This window comes from Puntigrus tetrazona, chromosome 10, assembly GCF_018831695.1.
Source record: "Puntigrus tetrazona isolate hp1 chromosome 10, ASM1883169v1, whole genome shotgun sequence".
In the NCBI taxonomy this organism is placed as follows: domain Eukaryota; kingdom Metazoa; phylum Chordata; class Actinopteri; order Cypriniformes; family Cyprinidae; genus Puntigrus; species Puntigrus tetrazona.
This window is the reverse complement of record NC_056708.1, coordinates 12,702,917-12,723,446: the sequence shown is the minus strand read 5'-3', so window position 1 is coordinate 12,723,446 and position 20,530 is coordinate 12,702,917. Positions and strand designations below refer to the sequence as shown.

General features: G+C 37.2%; 1 protein-coding gene across 3 annotated transcripts in view; it reads left to right on the top strand.

Annotated features, from left to right (window-relative positions):
• The window catches only part of uvrag (UV radiation resistance associated gene), a 90,428-nt gene that overhangs the window by 45,971 nt on the left and 23,927 nt on the right, over positions 1-20,530 (top strand). For all 3 annotated transcript variants that reach the window (XM_043250581.1, XM_043250579.1, XM_043250580.1), the window contains exon 13: positions 4,251-4,326. In XM_043250581.1, the coding sequence (XP_043106516.1) occupies positions 4,251-4,326 (76 nt within the window). The remainder of the gene's footprint in view (positions 1-4,250; positions 4,327-20,530) is intronic.

Below are 20,530 nucleotides of genomic sequence, written 5' to 3'. Positions count from 1 at the left end.
ATTTTTATTTATTTATTTGTTTATTTTTTATACAACTTGAATGCATATATTTAATTAAATAAGTAACCCTAACCCTAAGCCAAATGTATAATTACACTGTAACAAAGACACCTTAAAATCAAGATTTTAAAGTAACATTTGTATAATTAGTATGACTAAAATTATTTTATGGGCAGGTTATTTAGTAACGTTTTAATTGATCCATTTTTCTTGTCAGTGGTTCCTCTCTGTTCTGAGACAGAGCGCTAGCACTTTTTTTTGGCAGGCAAGCAATATGGGACATCGATATCCAGCTAAACTCATCCATTTGCGGTGTGCCTTGTTTTGTGGGACTTTTTGTGAGGTGTGGGGTGAATGTAAGTGTTATCCTGCCATGTGAGAGTGAGAGTGAACATTTCTCCAGGTCTCACTGTAATCCTTCACTTTTCCAATAGTGATAAAAACCATTCTCATTTCCTCTCCGTTTCTCTCTTTTTTTTGTCCTGTTACCCGAACACACTTTTTCCTCACATGTACATACACACACACACACACACACATACTCTCTTCCTGCCCCCTGTAGCTCTGTTATAATATATTTGACTGGACATTCCCTTGAGGAATTCCTGGTGCTCAGTGAACCAGAGACACGGCAGCATGATCTCACACACACACCGGAGTCCGCTCATTAATCACTGTTCGGTGACGGTGTATGTTTGTGTGTGAGTGATTTTTGGCTGGCTTACTGTGGTCGTTTCTATGGAATGTGGTAAGATGTGGCTTGCGAGGATACGATCGGGAACCAAGCAATATTCGATTCCGGTTCTTGCACGGTTTGGACTTCTTATTTGCGTTGTGATGCAACACCGCTGTTAAATCTATAACGTGAAACATAAAGTGCAGTTAGTGTAGTCCAATTCCCTTACGAATGAGCTGGTTCTTTTTATTGAATTTAAAATGAACAGCGCTGAGAGTAAACTCTAATTCCTCAGTTGAGTCGATTTCATTGCAGTCAAACTCAAGAATGACTCTCCTGAGCCTATTTAGTGGATAAAAACTAAACAGTATAAGCAGTGTAATCAGATTTTGAGCCAGTATATAGGGCCATTATAGATCGAATGAATCTGAATGAGTGTGAACAAATGAATGAACGAGTCAGTACAGCCCAATCAGTGTAATCAGTGTGAGCCTGTTCTTGTTGGTGAATCAGAACCATACTGTAGTCTGTGTAGTCGGATTCACAAAAGAATGGCTCTAATGAACTGGCTGTTTACAATGAATCACAACCAGTGTAGTCCCATTACAGAATAAATGACTTTGCTGTAAATTAATTACAGTTTTAGTGACTCAATTAAATCTGTTTTTTTTTTTTTTTTCGGTAGTCTTTTTAAAATGTTATTTAGAATATTAGATTTCATAAATGTTTCTTTTGGATCACATTTATGTGTAAACAACATGTTTTTGTTTTCTAAAAATATATTCTTTAAGTACTAAACAAATGAAAGAAGTGAGAGAATATTGTTTAGAAGTATACGTTTCAGTTATTTTAGTTTCACTAAATGAATTTTGTTTAGGCTGACCATTTGTAATAAACAAATTATTTATAATGAATAATTTAGTCAATTTTATACTTGGCTTTTTTTTTTCCTGAATCCTAAGGGCAAACAAAAATACAAGCTTATAGTTTTTATAATGATTGTAAACTTTTTACTTTGTTTACTGGTATTTTACATAGGCCTATTTGATATTTCTAAAGGCAACATTATTTGTTATATGTAAATAAAGTTAATAACATTATTTACTGTATTTACATTATTAAGTCAATGCAGCTTTTAGCTCGGTGAGACCAGTTTTATAGAAAATTATGGTGTTGCAAAAAAAATAGTTTTTAAATAATTTAAACAATTGTAATTATTATATTGTCATATATAACATTTTAAAACTGACCGTTTAATCTGGTTTGTGTATATTGTTCATTTAAAAGCTTCTATTGTCGTTAGGGCGCCGTCTTGGAAGGCAGCGAGGAAGCACACTGTTTGCGTGGGGAATGTGACGCGCCGCTGTACCTTGTTCTGCTATTTTACACTCATAGTGACATGAATGACATGCTGAAGTGTGTGCGCGTGTGTGTGTAGAGTCCGTTGAGGGTTTTAAGTGTGCACCTGCTTCAAGATTATGCCCCCCTGGGTCTTGAAGGGCAGGAAGTATGTGAAAGCATGTGTGTGTGTGTGTGTGTGTGTATGGGACAGAATTGTTGAGACAGGAAGTGAAGGGAATTGCTGGGTCTGTCTCCACTCTTCCACGATTAAAAGCACGAGTTCCAGGTGCTACTGACAAAAAGGCCTCGCGGATTACAGAGGGACTTCCGGAAGATCACTCACACCTCTGGGTTGTAGGTGTCTGCCGTCCCAGTCCGCGACCTCTCCTACCGAGCCGTTTTGTGAAAATAAAAGATGAATGACTCGACGTCGCACGTTCACAATCGCGCCGCTCTTATAGCTGCATTCCTCAGGTATGGAGTCTTGAAAACACACACGCAGTGTTTTAACAAGCCTGACAGCGCTGTCAGGAGAGCTTTGTGGTTAAAGTGGTGATGTTTTTGTTGATCACAGGTGGTTAAGCTGGAGGCTTTTCTGTCCTTTTCTTGTTCTGTGTCTCTCTCGCTCTTTCTCTGCCTCCGTGTAAGCTCTTAATAACAGGGCAGTAATGTTGTAGTCTGGTATTAGGAGGGCTGCAGTTATGTCAGGTGTTAGTTGGAGCTGTTTCGAGAAGGGTGCAGAATATTCACGAGTTGCCTTTCTTTTTGTCAGGTTGTTGAACCATTCCCATCTAAAGCTTTCTCAGAGGGACTTTCCAGCTGGGTTTTTCAGGCCACGTTCTCCAATAAAACTAATAGGATGTTCGGTTCAGGAGGTCTACGTGTTTTTGAAACGTGGCCTGAAAACATTGCTGCAAAACTCTGAGAATGAACTACTGGATAGAATTGGTCTTGCTCATATGTGCTGCTTTTATATATATATATTTTTTTTTTTTCTACAATTTTCTGTACAATTATAAGAATTATATTATTTGATAAATGTTATACATTTAAAAAAATGTAAGATTAAAACTTGAAATTCGCACTTTGTCTATCACTGATATACTAAAAATAGTCAGCATTAAAAACTCTAAAACTTAAAAACTTTAACTTTTTGTGACACTCCCACCATCTAGTTTTCTAATTTATTTAAATTTGAATTGATTTTATTTGAATAGTATGAAACCGTATTACTGTTTAATGCTTTTTTTGTCAACTTGCAAACACACATTTTCTTTTAATGGCATTAAACCAGAGCCTAAATCTAAAACAACTTTAACACGGTTGAACTTTGGTGCTACTCTTTTGGTGCATTGCAAGTTCTTAGAAGTGCAAATTTAGTTCTTGTTCAAATTTTAGTAGCCAATGATCAATGTTTATTTTGATGCATTGCTTCAATGTGATGAATGGATCAGCTAAAGATGAGTGTTGTCCACATCACAGACTTCCAGCGATCTCTGGAACGTGTACCCTATTGTATTGGCACAATTTTTTAATAATAATAGCTTTTTTTTCTGAAGTCTTAAATTCTCAGTAAACGCTTCAATGTGCACCCTTCAGAATTACAATAATAGTCCAGCGTGTTCATCTGTTGTGAATCTTGACTGCTTAGTTCATTATACGTTGCTCTGATGTAGACATTGATATTGTGTGCCGTTCGGCCATTTCTGCATCATGATTACGCTTGTGGTTTAAATGAGAACTGACCGAAAGAAACAAGCCAGAATGATGATTTTAATGGATAATAGATTGTGTTTCAGACATGCATTTGAGAAGCGGATCAGAACCAGACCTCCAGAGCTCCAGGCGGTCTCTTAACATCTGCTGAAATGTCTTACGTCAGAATGAGCCTGTTGCCTTGCGGAGTTTGTGAGGAGTTTGAGGCATCATCATTGCTCGGTTAACTTCACAGGACATAAATACCCTTAAACACTGAGAGATTCCTGACTCTGAACGTTGGTTTCTAAATCCAGTTATTAGTTTCAGGCTTTGGTCTTTTGGTTAGCTGTTTATCCAGATGACCTGCTGTTTTTCGTTGTTTGGTGTGAGGTTGTCCTGTGCAAAGTTATGAACTGATTACGACCTCATAAAAAATGTTCTTTGCTTTGTGTTTGATATGGGAACCATGTGTATCGTTCAGAGGTGCGTGCTGACACTCTTTTTCATGATGCCTCTTTTCTGCTCTTGTTTGCAGGTTCCCTCTTTACCCCAGAGGAGAGCGTTTCCAGTTTGAATACGGTGTCTACTTGCTCAACAAAAACATCGCCCAGGTAAGAATCGTAGCATGTCCCATTGTTCAAATCAAGATGGCCGACAGACTGATTACACAGTGTGTGTCTGAAAGAGAAGGGTTGGATGTTGTCCAGTTAGTCCTTCACTTAATAGGTGGTGTTTTAAAGAAAATACTGCAATATTTTTGCTAACTGGATTAGCAACAGAAACAGTTTCTGGTGTTTTTGGTAACACAAACCAATAATTAGACTGGACTCTTCAAACTGGGGTAGGGGAACTTCAAGGAGGCTTCAAGCATCTCCTCTCAGAAATTTTATTTGAAAAAATGAATAAATAAAATGCTCAATGTATTTTTAGGGCTGTTTACATTATTTTTTTTTAATATAATTGAAAATTTGTCTAATTTAATTTGAAATTATTTTGAAACTTTTTAAATACTTTACTGTAAATACTCTCTATGTAAATCTATATTTTTGTGGTCAGAAATACAGTAAAAAAAAGTAGAAATTTGATTTATTTATTTATACAATGACATATATATATATATATATTTTTTTTTACCAGTCTTTACAGTGTCACATAATTTTTCACATTAGTTTAAATATGCTAATTATGTGGTCTAGAAATATCATCATTTTTGAAAACATTTTTAAGTGTTTCTATACTTTTGAATAATTTAAGGCATCCTTCCTAATAAACATAATTTATTTTATAATATATATTTTAATGATATTGTTTTATATTATATATTTTATAAAAACTATATGTTAATGTATGTGTGCGTGTGTATATGTATATATGACATCCATTTAAATATGCAAATTTTGTCATCTTGAAAATCTTTTGTCTTTACACTTTTGTGTATTTTAAGGCATCCTTGCTTCATAAAAGTTGTTTATTAATTTACAGTTTTTACAATTTAAAATTGAGAAGTAATTAAATTAAAAATAGAAGATTTGTTTGATGGCCCTATTATAGAGGGAGGTTGAAAAACCCAGGTGATGAGATATTTGTCTCTAAGTTTCCACAGCTGAACTTGTAGAACTGATGACAGTACTTTGTGGAATCACTTGCATTAACGTCATACAAAATGACTCTCATGAGCCATAGCTCAAATCCAATTCCAATTTTCAGCTTTGGCCACAATTATAAAGCTTGAACTTAATCAGTTTGCCTGGTTAAGTGCAATATTAACACGCCTCCGTGACTCTGGGAGTGGAATCCAAGCCTTCTGCGCTCCAGCTGTTGCCCCAACTTAAGGAGGAGATGAAAAATACAGAATAGACTGCAAGGAGGTCGACCGAATCGCTCCATCTCTGACCCAAGCGAGTTGCAAGAACAAAAACGTAGCTGTGTGTATGGTATGAAGTGATATGTAAGCTTAGCCAACTCTGAGGGGAAAACTTATATATCTGTCATGTTTGATCTATGCCTCCATTTGTAGTCTGACTGCGAGATGCCCTCCGCAGCTTGTTCTTCATACTGCCTGTCGTCCACCATTTCCATTCCACATCTGCTTAATCAGAACGAATGTAATGCTTTGCACCTTTGCCAGAAATCTTCATTAACCTTGTCAGTGTTTCTCTGTAGGGCAAGTTAATGGAGCTTATCTCGGTATGTTGACCGCGTTCGAGCGGTTTTTAAGCTCATTGTTTGTGAAGCCTCTCACCCGAAGTCAAGACGATCCATATGAGCTCAGTGAACTCAACATTTTGAAGCGTTTGAGATGGTTGAACTCTACCGATTGGGCTTTTAATGTTAGTTAGCATGGCTACGTTGCAAAACAGATGAGCTGTAACCCATTTGGCGTTTGGGCCTCTGTGTCCGTTCGCACATGTGTTCCAGTTTGGGAGAGGAACCGTCCGGAGAATGCATGACGCGTTGCCCTTGAGTCACGCTACTTGTAATTTCCTCTTCTTTTAGCCGTTTCGATCCCAACGGCAAGGCCCGCTTTACTTATTCCGTTCCGCATCTTTCCCGATACGTCCCTCTTCGCTAATCCAAATAGGACTAAGCTGCTTCGCCTACCCCTGAATATTATAAAATTGACCTTGGCTTTTCCTACCTAATGTGATTTGCGAATAACTAGCAAGTGAAATGCTGTTTGTTATTTTGTTTTTGCGGTCTGGGCCTCCGTCGCTCTCGTCTTTAATGCGTTCCGTTCGTTAGCCGTAGCCGCGGTGGCTCTGTGTGTCCGGCTGCTTGAGACTAAGCAGAGATCGGGTTTCACAGCGCTGCTCTTGTTCTGGAATGGAGGAGATTAAACGTCTATCTTTTATTAAATTGTGTGTGTTTGAAAACGATCCAAGCAGGCAGGAGGGAGAATGAAAGGAGGGGTGTTTTAGCTGCTTTGAAGCAGCTCGCTGACTGGATGTTGTTTTTATTTAGTCCTCGTGTCACGGGAGGAATGGAGAAGAATGTCAGGTGGCCAGCGGGGTTTCGCCCGGGCACTTTTGTCTTTGATAGATGAGTTGAGAACATCGCGATAAATACTTTCAAAGGTTTTTTTCATTTTCTGTTTTTGTTTGTTTTTCTTTGTCGTTTGCAACAAGGGACGAGTTAAAGCGGACAGCTAGCTGCTTTTGTTTTCATTTTTGCTTTAAAAAGGAATCATTTTTTAGATGTTTTTAGTGTGCTGACAACGTGCTGTGTTTTAGCGTGCTGTGAGACTGTCAGCACGCTTAAACTTTTTCAGAGATGTTAAGTCTTTAAATCTACCCCCTTCAAAGCACTGCTGCTGTAGCCATCAAAGATGAGCAACAAATTCACCACCGTCAACAATACATTTTAACAGCAGCACATGTTTTTGAGTGTGCTTTGATAGTTGTGTGCAACACTTTGTGTTTGTTAAGCATCTTTTAGATTTTTTGCATACCGTAAGTATTGGCTTATACTATCTTTAGTGTCAAGCAAATGGTATTGCATTTGAAAGATCCTGGTTCAACAAAATAAACAGATTTTGAGAGTGATTTTTTTTTTTTTAATGTTAGAATGCAAACTTTATGAATGCTTATCAAAGGCCAGTTAACACTGTTCATGTTCATTTGAAAACGTGAGACACAAGGCAGTGAGAGAAACAACCTTTCTGATTATTTGAAACAGAACATTTTTTTGAACAGTTTTGTCTAAAATTGCATATTGTGTATACTTACATAAAATCCACCAGTTTTTGTTTAGTCAGGTTTTATCAATAGAATGTGGACCCGCATGGATTTTACCTCATCTTGTACTGATTTATTAAAAAAATCAAAACCTTAGATATGCACTCTCTCTGTTTAAGTATAATTGGTAAAAACAAATAAAAAAATACAGTAACAGGGAAATTTTTCCTTCTAGCAGAGAAGCTCAGATTTTGGGTTAAAAGTCGCTGCATTTTTATAACGCGAGTCAATGTAAAAAGGCGCTAATTTAAGCAGTTCTGCAAAATCGTGTTCTGTGTTAATGGCTTCTAAGAAATGCATCTCAGTGTCTCGTGACCCTAAACCTGCGTCATTATAAAGGTCTTCCTTAGTCTAGTTGATCCAACAACCTTCAGACAAGCCAACAGTAAAATGATTCTTAAATTGCAGCCTTACGTGACTTATTTGAATGTTGTTAGGAAGGTAATGGTGAAAAGACGTTTCTGTATGCCTAAGAGATTTGTGCGATTTGGTCTGTGTTTGTTGCATTGTAGAGCATGTTTGCCAGTAAAAGGTAAAAGCTGTAATTTTTAGGTAGTCAGGCCTGGCTAGTGTACTTCCTTTGGCTTGAACTACAAGTCAAAGAGGACAAGTTAAACATGCTGTACCGTAAAGAAAACAGAAAAGAAAAACAAAAGACATTTTCACTTCATCTTTTCCATTCATGTTCAATAACGAGTGTATTTAATTCATTAAGCCGCTCCCGAGACTTCCTTCAACTGTCACAACAACATCTGGAATGTTGTGAATTTGGCTTTTAATAGTCATTATGTTTTAGATTTTGTTCTCGTTGGCAGCAGAACAAACACTCGTGTGCTGCTGTTGTTTAATATCTTTCATATGGATCATCCAGAATGCTGGTTTGGAGATTTGGACACAATCATTTGGGTCAAGGTCTGCTTGACAGAGTTTCCAAGCTTTCAAAACAGAAGAACCCAAGTATTTAATATGTATATGTGCGTGTGAATTTGTGTGTCCTCTAAATGGTTCATCTTCCCCTAGAGGGCAGAAGTACTGAAGTGACCGAACCTCAGTAGATGGATTCAGTTCAGTCTCCTGAAGCACAGCAGCACTCCAAGAACGGATTACCGCGTCCTGAGACGCTGCATAAACAGAATGGTGAAAGAATTATTACAATTAGCACTCAGTTGCCAAGCTAGAGAGCTATCTTATTTGGCAAGGAGCTCAGCCGGAAGGGCAGCGCTGGGAATTAAACCCAGAGAGGGTTGAAGATTATTAGGGAATTTGGAGAGGGAATGATGAAGGTCTAGCATTGTGCCCTGTTCTTTTGTAAAGCCAGGAAACCTGGCAGCATCAGTACTGTTGGATGATTTGATCTAAATCAGTTTTTAGTGTGCTCATGGTTGTACCATTTGATAAGGAGACATTGTTTGCACTTTTGGACTTGTTCTGGTACTAAGAGTCAGCCTGCAATTCCACAATAGTTACCCAGGTTAAAAACAAGTACACTTCCATAATGTAATTAAAGTGCTCTATTTTTGTGCACTAATTTTGTACTTAATATACTAAAAATTATTCTTTAGTACTTCTTAAGATAAAAAAGTGTTTTCAACTGTGCTATTTTGAGCCAACATGAATATTACCTATAATGCACTTTTAACATACTACCTTTGCATTTTAAAAAAAATTAGTTACCACTTGTAGCACACTTGAGTGTATTATTGTATGGAAGATGGTTTCAAGTGTGCTACAAGTGGTAACCAAATACATTTTTAAACAAAGATAGTATGTTAAAAGTGCATTTTAGTGGTGTCGATTAAATTACCTAAAACTAATACCAAAAATGTTTTACAGCAACACGAAACAAAAGTGCTTAAACTTTATAATACACAAAAATTAATAAATACAAATATATTTGAAATAATAATACAAATAATAATAATAATAATAATAAAATTATTATAATAAAATATTATAATGAAATAATAAATAATAATTTTTATTTCACTTAAAAATATTTTCATGTAGTTTTTTCATGATAAAAATATTTGTTAAACAGATTTAAGTTTTAAATAATTATCTGGAAATGAAACACTTTATAGTCAACCACGCAAAACTGACAGAATATTGGAATTTATGTGTTTTAAAGCGGTAATTGATATGCGAGTAAGAGGTCCTATACTATTTTCCAAGAGGGTCACATTAATTGTTTTTTATCTTTTTTTTTTTTTTTATTAGCACCTCTTTTTTTGTGCTTGTGCTACAAATAGTGAAATGCGTTTTCAAACTTCCCGTGTACAGCTTTATTTGTACAATATGTTTTGTTCCCTAAAGACATTCAGGTGCACATGAACTTTAGCCATAAAGAGGTGAGAGATTCTTGGTTGCCATTAGTGTCATGACTGTTATCTGACATGACTTTTCTGAGATGGAAACCATATGAACTTTAGGTGAGAGAGGAGATATGCATGCCAACACTCGCATTTTCATTCACTGTATCACACATGTAGCAAAAGGCCACTGGTTCCTGTATGAGAAGTTAACTACTACTATTACATACCTAACTTCCTGTGTGAACGTTTTTCATGCAAGCGTTAGCAAGTCCACAACGGCGCTTTGTGAACGAAATCGCTTCAGTGTGATTAATCGCTCAGGCTGAGTGGCTATATTTGTGTATATTAAGCAGGAATTTCCATATGTCACATTCAGCATTTACCTCCATCAGACTGTGTACTTAACCTCAGAGTGTGAGCCGGGAACGACTCTTTTAGATGTGGTGGTATTTTCTCGTACGTGTTCATCTTTGAGTGATTTGCTCACTTCTAGTTTTTTTCCACCCCTACTAATTCCTTTTTCGTATGTCCTTCATTCATGTTTCTTCTCCTTTTCTTTTTTTCCCCCAGCTCTTAATTCAGTGTTTTTCTGTTTAAATGCAAATTTCCCATGACTGCACTTTTATCTTTCCTGGTTTGCTCTGCACTGTGAAAGGAAAAATCAACACATTGTTGAACGTAATTGCCATCATGGGTCGCTCACCTCAAGATGAGCCCAAACTCAGAGTTAAAAACAATCCAGTTTCTGCTAAAATATTAAGCAGCACAGCTGTTTTCAGTTGTAATAGTAATAGGAATTCGGTATTATTATAGCACAGGGACCAATTCTCACTATTACATAGTGCCTTATTAGCATGCCTGTTTTTAACATGCTATTTATTAGTAGTTATTAAGCACATATTTTGCATGAGCATATTTTACATCCCTACCCAATACCCAAGTCTAACAACTACACTATGAATAAGCAGCTAATTATGAGTTTATTGAGGTAAAGCTGTAGGTAATGGGTTGTTAATTGTGTGAATTGGACATTTAAAATAAAGTGTGACATAGAAATCCTCTGATCAATTGGTATATTAAAAGTATCATGTGGTGCTGAAAATGTAGCTTTTTTATGATTTATTAAAAGAGAAAAATATTATTTTACATGGTAAAATCCTACCTACCTTGGTTCTTTTCCTCAGGGTTTTCTACCATCTCCACGTTTTGTATCATTTATGTTTTCCATTTTTCAATCTGAAATAGTCACATTATGCAAAAGCGTAAAAAAAAAAATTATATTTGGGATGCATGTATCCTTAAATTAGCCTTAGTATTTCATACCAAAAATATTGAAAAAGCTATTTTCACCACTAAAAAATAATAAGCCTACAAACTACATGTAACATGTGATTTTAAACTTTTTAAAACTTTCAAAATAAATGATGAAATATGAACTATTTAAATAAGCCAATAATAGCATGAAAAGTGTTTTTAGTGTTTTTTTGTAATGTTCCACAGGGTCAAAAGTGGTCACAGTTGAAGAAACACCCACCTAAATCCTTACTCAGTTTGCCATTTGAAGGCAGCCCATTGAGTCAAAAAGGCTGACTGCTCGTATTTACTTATTTACTCTCGCTCCTTTTAATTAAGATCAGACGAGTAAATAAAAGTGGGAGTTGACGAGTGTTAGAGAGAACTCCCAAGAGAACGGCATATATAGCTCAGACTATTCCCAGGCTATCCCAGAATCCATACTCCCTGTCCGGCAGACCTGCCTGCGGTGAGTGAGTCAGCCCATCGCGGTGAGCTGGACCCTCCAGGAAAAGCCGCTGTATTGCATACGCACAATGAGAGCCCTTCTCCTGTCGGCCTTCCATAAAAAGCCCCATCTTCACAAACCAGGCTCAGTGAGTCCATCCAAACCAGTGTTACGCCATGTTTGTTTGCATAGCCGTGAACCCTGGTCCCCCTAGTTTCACCGCCAAACCAACATCACTGGGGACAAGAGAAGACCTGGAACTGATCAACTCTTTAACCAGCTCTCCATCTCTCCCAAGCCAGACGGCATCCGCTTTCCATTTCAAGGAAGTTTGCTTTAGTGAACTGCATAATGAATCTTGTTTTCTGTCTTTTAGCTCTATGAAAGTTCACTCACTGTCCTGGTAATTTTCATTTTCCTATAGAGGAAGTCAAAATGCGATTTTAGCAAACATATGTTGGTTATTACTGTACCACTCTGTATGCGAAGCAGGCAGCTGCGTAATCGTCGAAAATGTGGTTTATATTTTAATACATTTAGGTGCCATATTAGGTTTATTGCGTTGTGTCCCATCTATAAAAAAATAACGCTTTTTAACCCGATTTATTTGTCACATCTTAACCGCAGAATTGTTTTTGGCAAAGCATAAATTGGCTGCTCTAGCACGGGACCACCCTATGCTCTTAGAGGTATGGGAACGAAGCCCGCGGACCCGAATACAGAATTGATTTATGGATGAGGGAGGGAAAAACGGATTAACGGACTACTGGACTCAACTAGTCTAGATGAAGAGATTACGTCCCATTACGTCCCGCCATTGCACCTGACGTGGGGAATTTCGTAGAAAAAGACTGATTGTTTGGTTTGTCTCAACAGCTTTATGTAATAGCGCTCTTTGTAATTGCATTGCAGCGCGGGTGCACATTTTAGCTGTTATCTTAGGAGCGATTTGTTTTCCATAAGTCATCAGGCTTAATAAGCTGAGTTTCCTTCAGGCCTGGGAAGTGTGTTACACCTCATCCATTAGGACTGTACATGCCCACCCAGTCAGTAATAAAGCATTCACCAGTTATTCTAAGATAACAGATGGCTGCTGTATTTCAAACCAACTGAAATTACTGATATTAATGCAACCAGTGATGAATGAATCTGGCACTGGTAAAGACCTAGTTCTTGCTTTCTTTCTTTTTTTTCTTTCTTCTATACTACTGTTCAAAGGTTTGTGCCAACAAGATTGTTTTATTTATTTATTGTTTTGTTTTATTTTTTGTTTACAGAAATATATACTTTTATTTTTCTTCTCTGGTCAAACATGACAGTGAAGACTTATAATGTTGCATATAATATTTAAAACAGTGTGTGTGTGTTTGTGGTTTATATATATATATATATATATATATATATATATATATATATATATACACACACACACACACACACATACACACACACATGCACACATATGGTAATATTTTTATTTTTATATTAAATAAATTCAACCAACAATCTTACGAACCCCAAAATCAATTTTACATTTCTCTATTTTCAACTTCATTTGTCTAGTATATCATTGATACTTTTTCATTCATCCTGCCTTTTGTGATTTTATTTTTTAGATAATTTTCCATCCCTTCTTTCTAATATTTTTTTTATCATAATTTCCTCTTTACCTCCTCCTTCCCTTTGTCTTTCTTCCTTGTTCTTTCTTTACAGTCAATGCCTAGTTGAAGCATTGAGATAAGCTCTGATACTGTGCCCAGTATTTCTGCAGTGTTATTTTTAATTTTTTTAATGGCTGTGTCATGTCACCGGAGGAAGCCCTGTGCTCTTGTCCAGAACCTGTTGGCGAGTTTTTGCTCCTCTTAACTGTGATGTTCTGTGCAGGAACGCATGATTCAGATGTCCTCAGAGATTCTCAACTTTCTCCTTTCTCAAAGCTTTATATATGATCCCAGTTTCTCCTGGCTGATTTCTTGGCAGAACGGCTCATTTTACTAGACTTCACTCTTAAATATAACCTTCTCATACAACATGTCTATGGAGGTTTTCCCTATTGGGAAAGGTTTCGTAAGTTCATGTTTGTCTTTTTTGTTTTATAGGATTTGAGTTTAATCCACTTCAGAAGCATCATATGCCCCTTTATGTTTTTGAGCCAAGTGGATTTTAAATACGACTTTCATCAATTGTTTTTCAGGTAAAGCTATCTTCTCATGCTTTATCTGGGTGTAAATAATCTAAAGGACTGCCACTGATGACCCTTCGAAAAAAAGGTGCAAGATGCCTGGGTTTTACATTATATATTCATGTCGAAAGTTCTACATCGTTGATTTAGTTTAGTGCTGGAGCTATTACAAGGTGGGCCCTTGGCTCTTAATTTAAATCTGGCAATTGGTCTGGTTCTAAACTGTTACAGCACATGCAGTTGTGCAGTTGTGGTTGTTCGTCTGTCTGGTAACATTATGTGTTTTAGCACACACTCCTCCTTTACTTTTACTACTCCCACTAGCTTTAGCTTTGTGTGGTCTTGCTTCCCCTTGTAGCTTGTTGCTGTAGCACCTACAGCAGCCTGCGGAGAAAGCTGGAAACCTCTGGGGGATGCCTTCCAGTACTCGTAAAAGCTGTATCACACCGCAAGAAATTACTGAGCATGTCACCACAAGGAGTTGCCCGATTCATGCCTATTAATGTAGCGTCCAACAGTCAGCTGTAGCTCAAATCTGTGCTCTGTTGTCTGGTTTTCCATTTATAATTATCATTCACTCACTCTTACCAAATCTTTTTTTGTGTGCCAAATTCATTTTGCATACTATTACAATTAATTGTAATGAATTTTTTGGAGCAAACCAGAAAGTTGCTGAATGATTAAACTGCATGAAAGGTCATTTTCCAAAATGTATAAGAGGAGCAGTGTGTAACACTGCTCTAAGTGAATAAAAACATCCTGCAAAGTTTTAAATCTGAAATCTTGTTTAGGACTCCCAAAATATAAACCTTATAACCCATAAAAAAGCATCACTCTCATAATACTCCAAGGAGAGCAATGTTTCTTGCTTTCTGTTTCTTACTCAAAGCTGTTGTATGGCTTCAGAAGACTTGGAATGTAGCTTGCATATACAGTAATATAGAACACATATTTTTTGTTTTTGTAGCACTTTTGAATCTTAAAAAGCTTCTGTTCATGTTTATTCAAAATAAAGTAGAATTCTTTGCAGTTCCTTTTGCGCTTCAAGTTAAAAAGGGAGTAATTTGGGCTTGGAACAACACATGTGAGTCAACAATGACAGAAATACAAATTGGTCCTAAGACCGAGACCGGAGACACACCACACTTTTTGCCTGTCCTCCTTTTGATCCAGCTGTAGAGCAAATTCAAAATCTCTTCCTCTCTCCATTTCTTTCTCATTCATCTCTTAGTGGATTCTGCATTGGCTAGTGACCCTGACTGTCTGTGTGGGTCTCTCTATGAGCTTTTAGACATACGTAAAGCTCAGAAACAGCGGCCTACTCTTAGTCCGGGACTTCAGCCAACCTGCAGTGATTTATGAGTGTATCTGGGGTTGTTGTTTTGTCTGTCATTGTCCTCCTGGTAACCCATTCAGCATTTCTAAGCGAGGAGAGGGGGACAGATGGAAAGAGGGGGTATAAAAAGAGAGCAACAGGGAGAGCACAGAACCGTTAGCACTCGCCACCTTCACTTGCTCCTGGTTTTATAAGCATACCTCTGGCTAGCCTCCTATGGCTTTATGAAACACTTAAATGGCTGTAATTGAATTTCCACGGTTTTAGGTCGGCAGCCAGGGGTTTGCCTCAGCACCGCAGAGAGGAGAGAGAGCCACTAAATATATATGTGCCAGAGAAGGTAGTCCCTGGTCTCCAGTGGCCCACTAACGATGCGGGTGTGTCTCAGGGGTACTGTATATATTTGTTTGTTTGTTTACTTCTCTATGGAAATTAAAAACGCCCACAAACAGATGAAGGGTTTCCCTTGAGTCCTGAGTTTGACTGTGAGCCAGAAATTTGCTGAAAGCCATAGTAGAAAGAGAGCCAATTCTATATTATCAGGTTATCTGGTGTTCCATGTACTTTTGTGAAAGCTAAACTTGAATTTATGATCACTTTGGTGAAAAACTAGACATCCAGGTCTGCAAATATATGATCTTGAGGAGAATACATATCATACTTGGAGCTTAATACAATAGATTCCAGGTTTTTCAGGAACATGCTCTTTTGAAACCATCAAGCCTATGTCTGCCAAGCCTTTAGCTCTGCTGACAAGAGCTCTTTACCAAATAAAAATGAAAAAATGTTCTCACAGACCCAAGAAAGAGTTGGCGGACAATCATCGTCAATGACTTAATAGCCGGGCTACTGTTTCCAGCTGTTTTTAAATTTACAGTAGTTTGCTTTGGTGTGAAGTCTCTATTGGCTCTCTTTTCACTTTTCCAATGAAATGTTCCTTTTTTCTTATAATTGATAACCTCTGTGGCCCCTTGTAAGGTACTTCAAATTCAGTTTTTTCATTGACTGACAAATGATGTGCGGGAATAAAGAAAACAAGGCAAAAGTGGAGAAGTCGTCATGTAGTCTGCGAGGGGTTTATTATGTTCCTGTTATTCTCCAACTGTGTTTTGAGTTGTCATCTTATCAAGACAGTGTGGTGATGTAAAGCTGGCTGCCATTTTTCAGAGCTGTCAATTGTCCCACTGCAGGAAACAAAGAGACCGCGTGAAAGTTGCAGCTCTGTTACACAGCTGAACCGAAGAATTTTACAATGAAAATCTGTTTCTTGACCGTTTCAAGTACTGTTTACCTATTCACATAACAAACTCCAGTTTATTCGCACACAGTGGTCCAACCAACCAAAAAAACATACTACTGAGTTTACAAATAGCCAGCTTGTGCGCTGGCTCTGAGAATTGTGTGTGCTTGGCCTATGTATTGCAAGCATGTGGTTCCATTGTACATAAATAAGTTCACCCAAAAATGAAAATTCTGTTCCTGCTTATTCTGTCATCATTTACTTAACTTCATGTTGTTCCAAACCTCTATGACTTTCTTTTTCTGTGGAGCAGAAGAAAAAAAGACACTTTGAAGAATGTCTCAGTGTGTTTTTGTCCATCCCGTCCATTAGGTTTAGTGTTGGTTTTGTATGCTCAGAATGCTTCAAAAAGTCTTATGAGTTTCACAGAAGAATGTAAGTAAAGGATTAAAACTAATTGGGGTGACTGTCCCTTTGGTGAAATTGAAGTGATGTGTGTGCTTAGAATTTTTGCTTTGCATTTAACCCATCCAAACCCATCCAGTCCCTGCCAGACCTGATACTCAAACCTGCAACCTATTGGGTTGTCTGACTCTGACCATTAGGCCACGACTGCCCAAAAAGAACACTACTTGTTTTCTTGTTACTTTGACAGTGACAGACCTTTTGGGAGCAATACTTAACTTCAGTTGTCTGTGGCATTGAAGCAAATGTGGTTTTGTAGGTAGCTCTCGTTAGACTAACTGTTAATAAATACATTTTTTGCTTTTTGTTACATTTTTTAAAAAAAATAAATGTACTTGTCACATAATTGCGACTTGATTTAAGAATGCTTAGAAATTTTTAAACACTGTAAAAAGTCAAAATTACTGTCAGATAATGGTTTCAGTCCAAAAAGAAAAAATTGACCATAGAAGAAACAATAAACATTTACTTTATGAATTGCTATCTCTATAAAGTACAGAGCATCTATATTCGATCTATGAATTTGATCTATATTTCAGTGGATCATAGCTGGTGTCCTCCTTGAAGTAAAATGATTTTTTAAAAGTTGTCCAGAACTGTCATCACAGTGGTCACGGAGCACATCCTTACAAAAGGAAAACGTCAATTGGTTTAGAGATTAGAAACCGCTACGTTCAGCTCTCCTCTACCAGCTGCAGATTCCAGGCAAATTTTATGCGTTCAAGGCGGGAATACTTGTTGTTCTTCTTAATTCACACCAAAGCTTTGTGGGCTGTTTTAACGTGTCACGCTTAACTTGCTCTACACATCTGCTGGGCAATTCTCCCTTGATGAAGTTAGACCATCTCCCAGAAAAACAGACAGGAGAAAAAGCTTGGTTCCATCTGGTGGAGATTTGAAAACGATGAGGATGAGGGGGAAAAAAAGAGAGCAAAAGCCTGATGTTCTGGTAGTTTTCAGGCCTGTGCAGGCCATTTCTGAAGCATCTGGGTTTTATTACTACAGATCTACAGCTTTTCAATCTCATTTGGGCACAATGGATGAGCTGCTATACTTTGAAGAAGATCTTTGGAAGAAACAGACAAGAGCTCAGTTATAATCTAGCTTTCTTCTTCCATCATAATTTATCCTTCATTTTGCTTTATTCCTTTCTCTCTTTTGCATTCCCTCTCTGTCTCTCTCTCATCCTTCCGTTCACAGTCACCCAGATTGTCACGTGTTTTCAGACTCTCTCAGGGCCCATAAAGTATCACTCCATTAAGGAGAATCATCTCCACCATGCGTCTGTCCTGTCAGCCTGTATTACTTTGCCTGGAAAGAAAATGGAAATTTATCAAGGATTTTGAAAACCATCAGTCATGAACTTCACCCCAAGAGCTTACAGAAAGCTGTGGATCTTAGCGAAGTGAATGAAGTGTTTGGTGATGGGGTGAGGCCTACCGGTTCCCTCTTCTCCCAGGGCCCCTGTAATGGTTTCACAGCTGATGAAAAAGAGTTAACTGGCCAGTGAAAGTGGCTGTTAAATAAACACCACTGAAGTTTAACAGCCTGGAATGGCTTAATTTGACTCTCCCATGCAGACACACAATCCACATGACTCCTGACACCTCTATATCACCACTAATTGGTGTTAGATGTCACTCGGTAGTTGAAACATCTCTTTCAGACAAAAAGGAGTTGTTAGGCATTTAAATGGGCACAAAGACACTAATTGGCTTTAGCACCAATTACCTTGTGCCTTGTTCTAGAGTACAATAGTAATAAAGCATGCTCCAATCATTCAGGCCTGAAGACACGGGTTCCCACGCTCTTGAAAAACCTGGAAATTTTGGGATGTTTAAAAGGCGTGCACAGGATGTGGAGCCTTCACTTCATTTGGTCTGCCTGATTGCAACAGTAGTTTTTTTTCGAAACGCCTCTCTTTATACTTATTCTCCCTCCTTATGCCTATTCTTCTTCCTGCGTTTTTTTGCTTTCACCTCTTAGACCTGCCATTCATTCTTTCTCCTGAGGATGTCTTAACATTCCAGTTATCCTGTTATTCCATTTAACTTTCTGAAGTGATGTGTGAGTAAGCTTCTCCATCTTCCTGCCAGAGGGACAATTTCCACCTACAGTCATTAATCCAGTTATCTTGTCCTCCCATTTTAGTCTTTAGATTTAGGGCTATGTTTTATAAATTTGCAACTATTCTGTACCTTCTTGTTAGTCTTAAAGTTTAAGTTTTGGCTTTTAATTTTTTTTTTTTTTTTTTTCAGTAAATAAAATAAATAAAAAAGGCTTAAAATTAAATGAAAAAAAAAAATGTTTTAATGAATACAAACCATTTTGAAATCCCTGAATTTATTGTTCCAAGCATTTTTAGATCTTTTAACCGGAATATTGCACAAAATTATGTTTCCACCACATTTTGTGTTGCTTCCTTATCTAAGACTGCTTTTAATTTGACTGCTTTCTTTTCCACATCAATCTACACTCGATACACCTTAATGGCAGGTTTCTAGCAACTTTATTAAAATTTATTGAAGATGTATTAAATATATAAAAGTAATTAATAATATTAATATAAAAAAATTACATTTATGCAAATGTATAAAAATTGAAACGTATTCATACATCATCAAGTCCACTAAAATATATTTAATATGTGCAAACATTATAAATAGGCTTTTTTTTTACTTTTTAAATGGATTTTAATAATGTTATATATAATATCTCTTTATTTATTCCACTTAAATGCTAAACAGTTATTTCTTTTTACTCTATATATTTCTTCTTGACTTTTATGCTTATTTAATTTAAGAAGTTAATATATAATGCGAGCAAACATAATACAAATATTAATAGTGGCCAAATGTATGTATCACTTCACCCCTGGTTAAAACTCAGCTATACATAGTAGAGGTATAAGAACATGGTGAGAGCTACAATGTGTTAAATGACTCAAAAAATATGTAGTCATTATGCACTGACTCCTTCACATTCTCCTCATTAGTCTGTTCCTGCTCAGAACTGCTGGCCAAGTCCTGTTTCCACCAATAGCCATTAACCAAATCACCATTAACAGGATACGCAGTGGGATTTGGCCTGGACAAGTAGGTGTCAGAAGTGGAAAAATGCAGGACGTTATTCATAATTTGGGGCTTTATAGTAGTCGGCTCTGTTTTAGTTTTCGCTGCTAACCATATTCGCATGGGCTCCTTTCGAATTGCTCTCTGAAGTTGCAGCCAGGGGCGAGAATAATGGCCGACTCAGACGTGGAGCTGATCGGAAGGTTTAGCTCTTAATCTCAATCCTCCCTCCTTTTTTTCCTCTCTACCTGTACCTTTCTTGTTTTTCAGGAAGGGGAGAATGGAAACTTTGTGTTTAGTCTCTGCCATCTCTAAGTCTGCCCACGAAAATGCCCACATTTGCCGTTTGGAAGCAGGATGTAGTCAAAGCGGTAGCATTAGGAAACTGATATCGGCTTGGCATTTATCTCAGTCTCTCAGGGATTAGTCTGTGTATTGGATAGATCATGGAGTCTTAGGAAGGTATAATTTACTTTCTATTTGATGTTAACCTGTACAAGCTTTTAACTAATCTTTTAAGAATGATTATGAGCTGGACCGAGAGGAAGAGTCTTAAAAAAAAAAATCCTCAAAATTCAACAATTCAGAGGCCTATGAAGAGATCATGGGACCCTGAACTCTGGTATGCCGTGATGCTCAGACCTCATCTGGATATTTCATTATTTGTCTTCTCTAAAGTTGTACATTTTTCACATTCGGATTGGTTTTGATAAGCACAATAGTGGTGTTTGGCA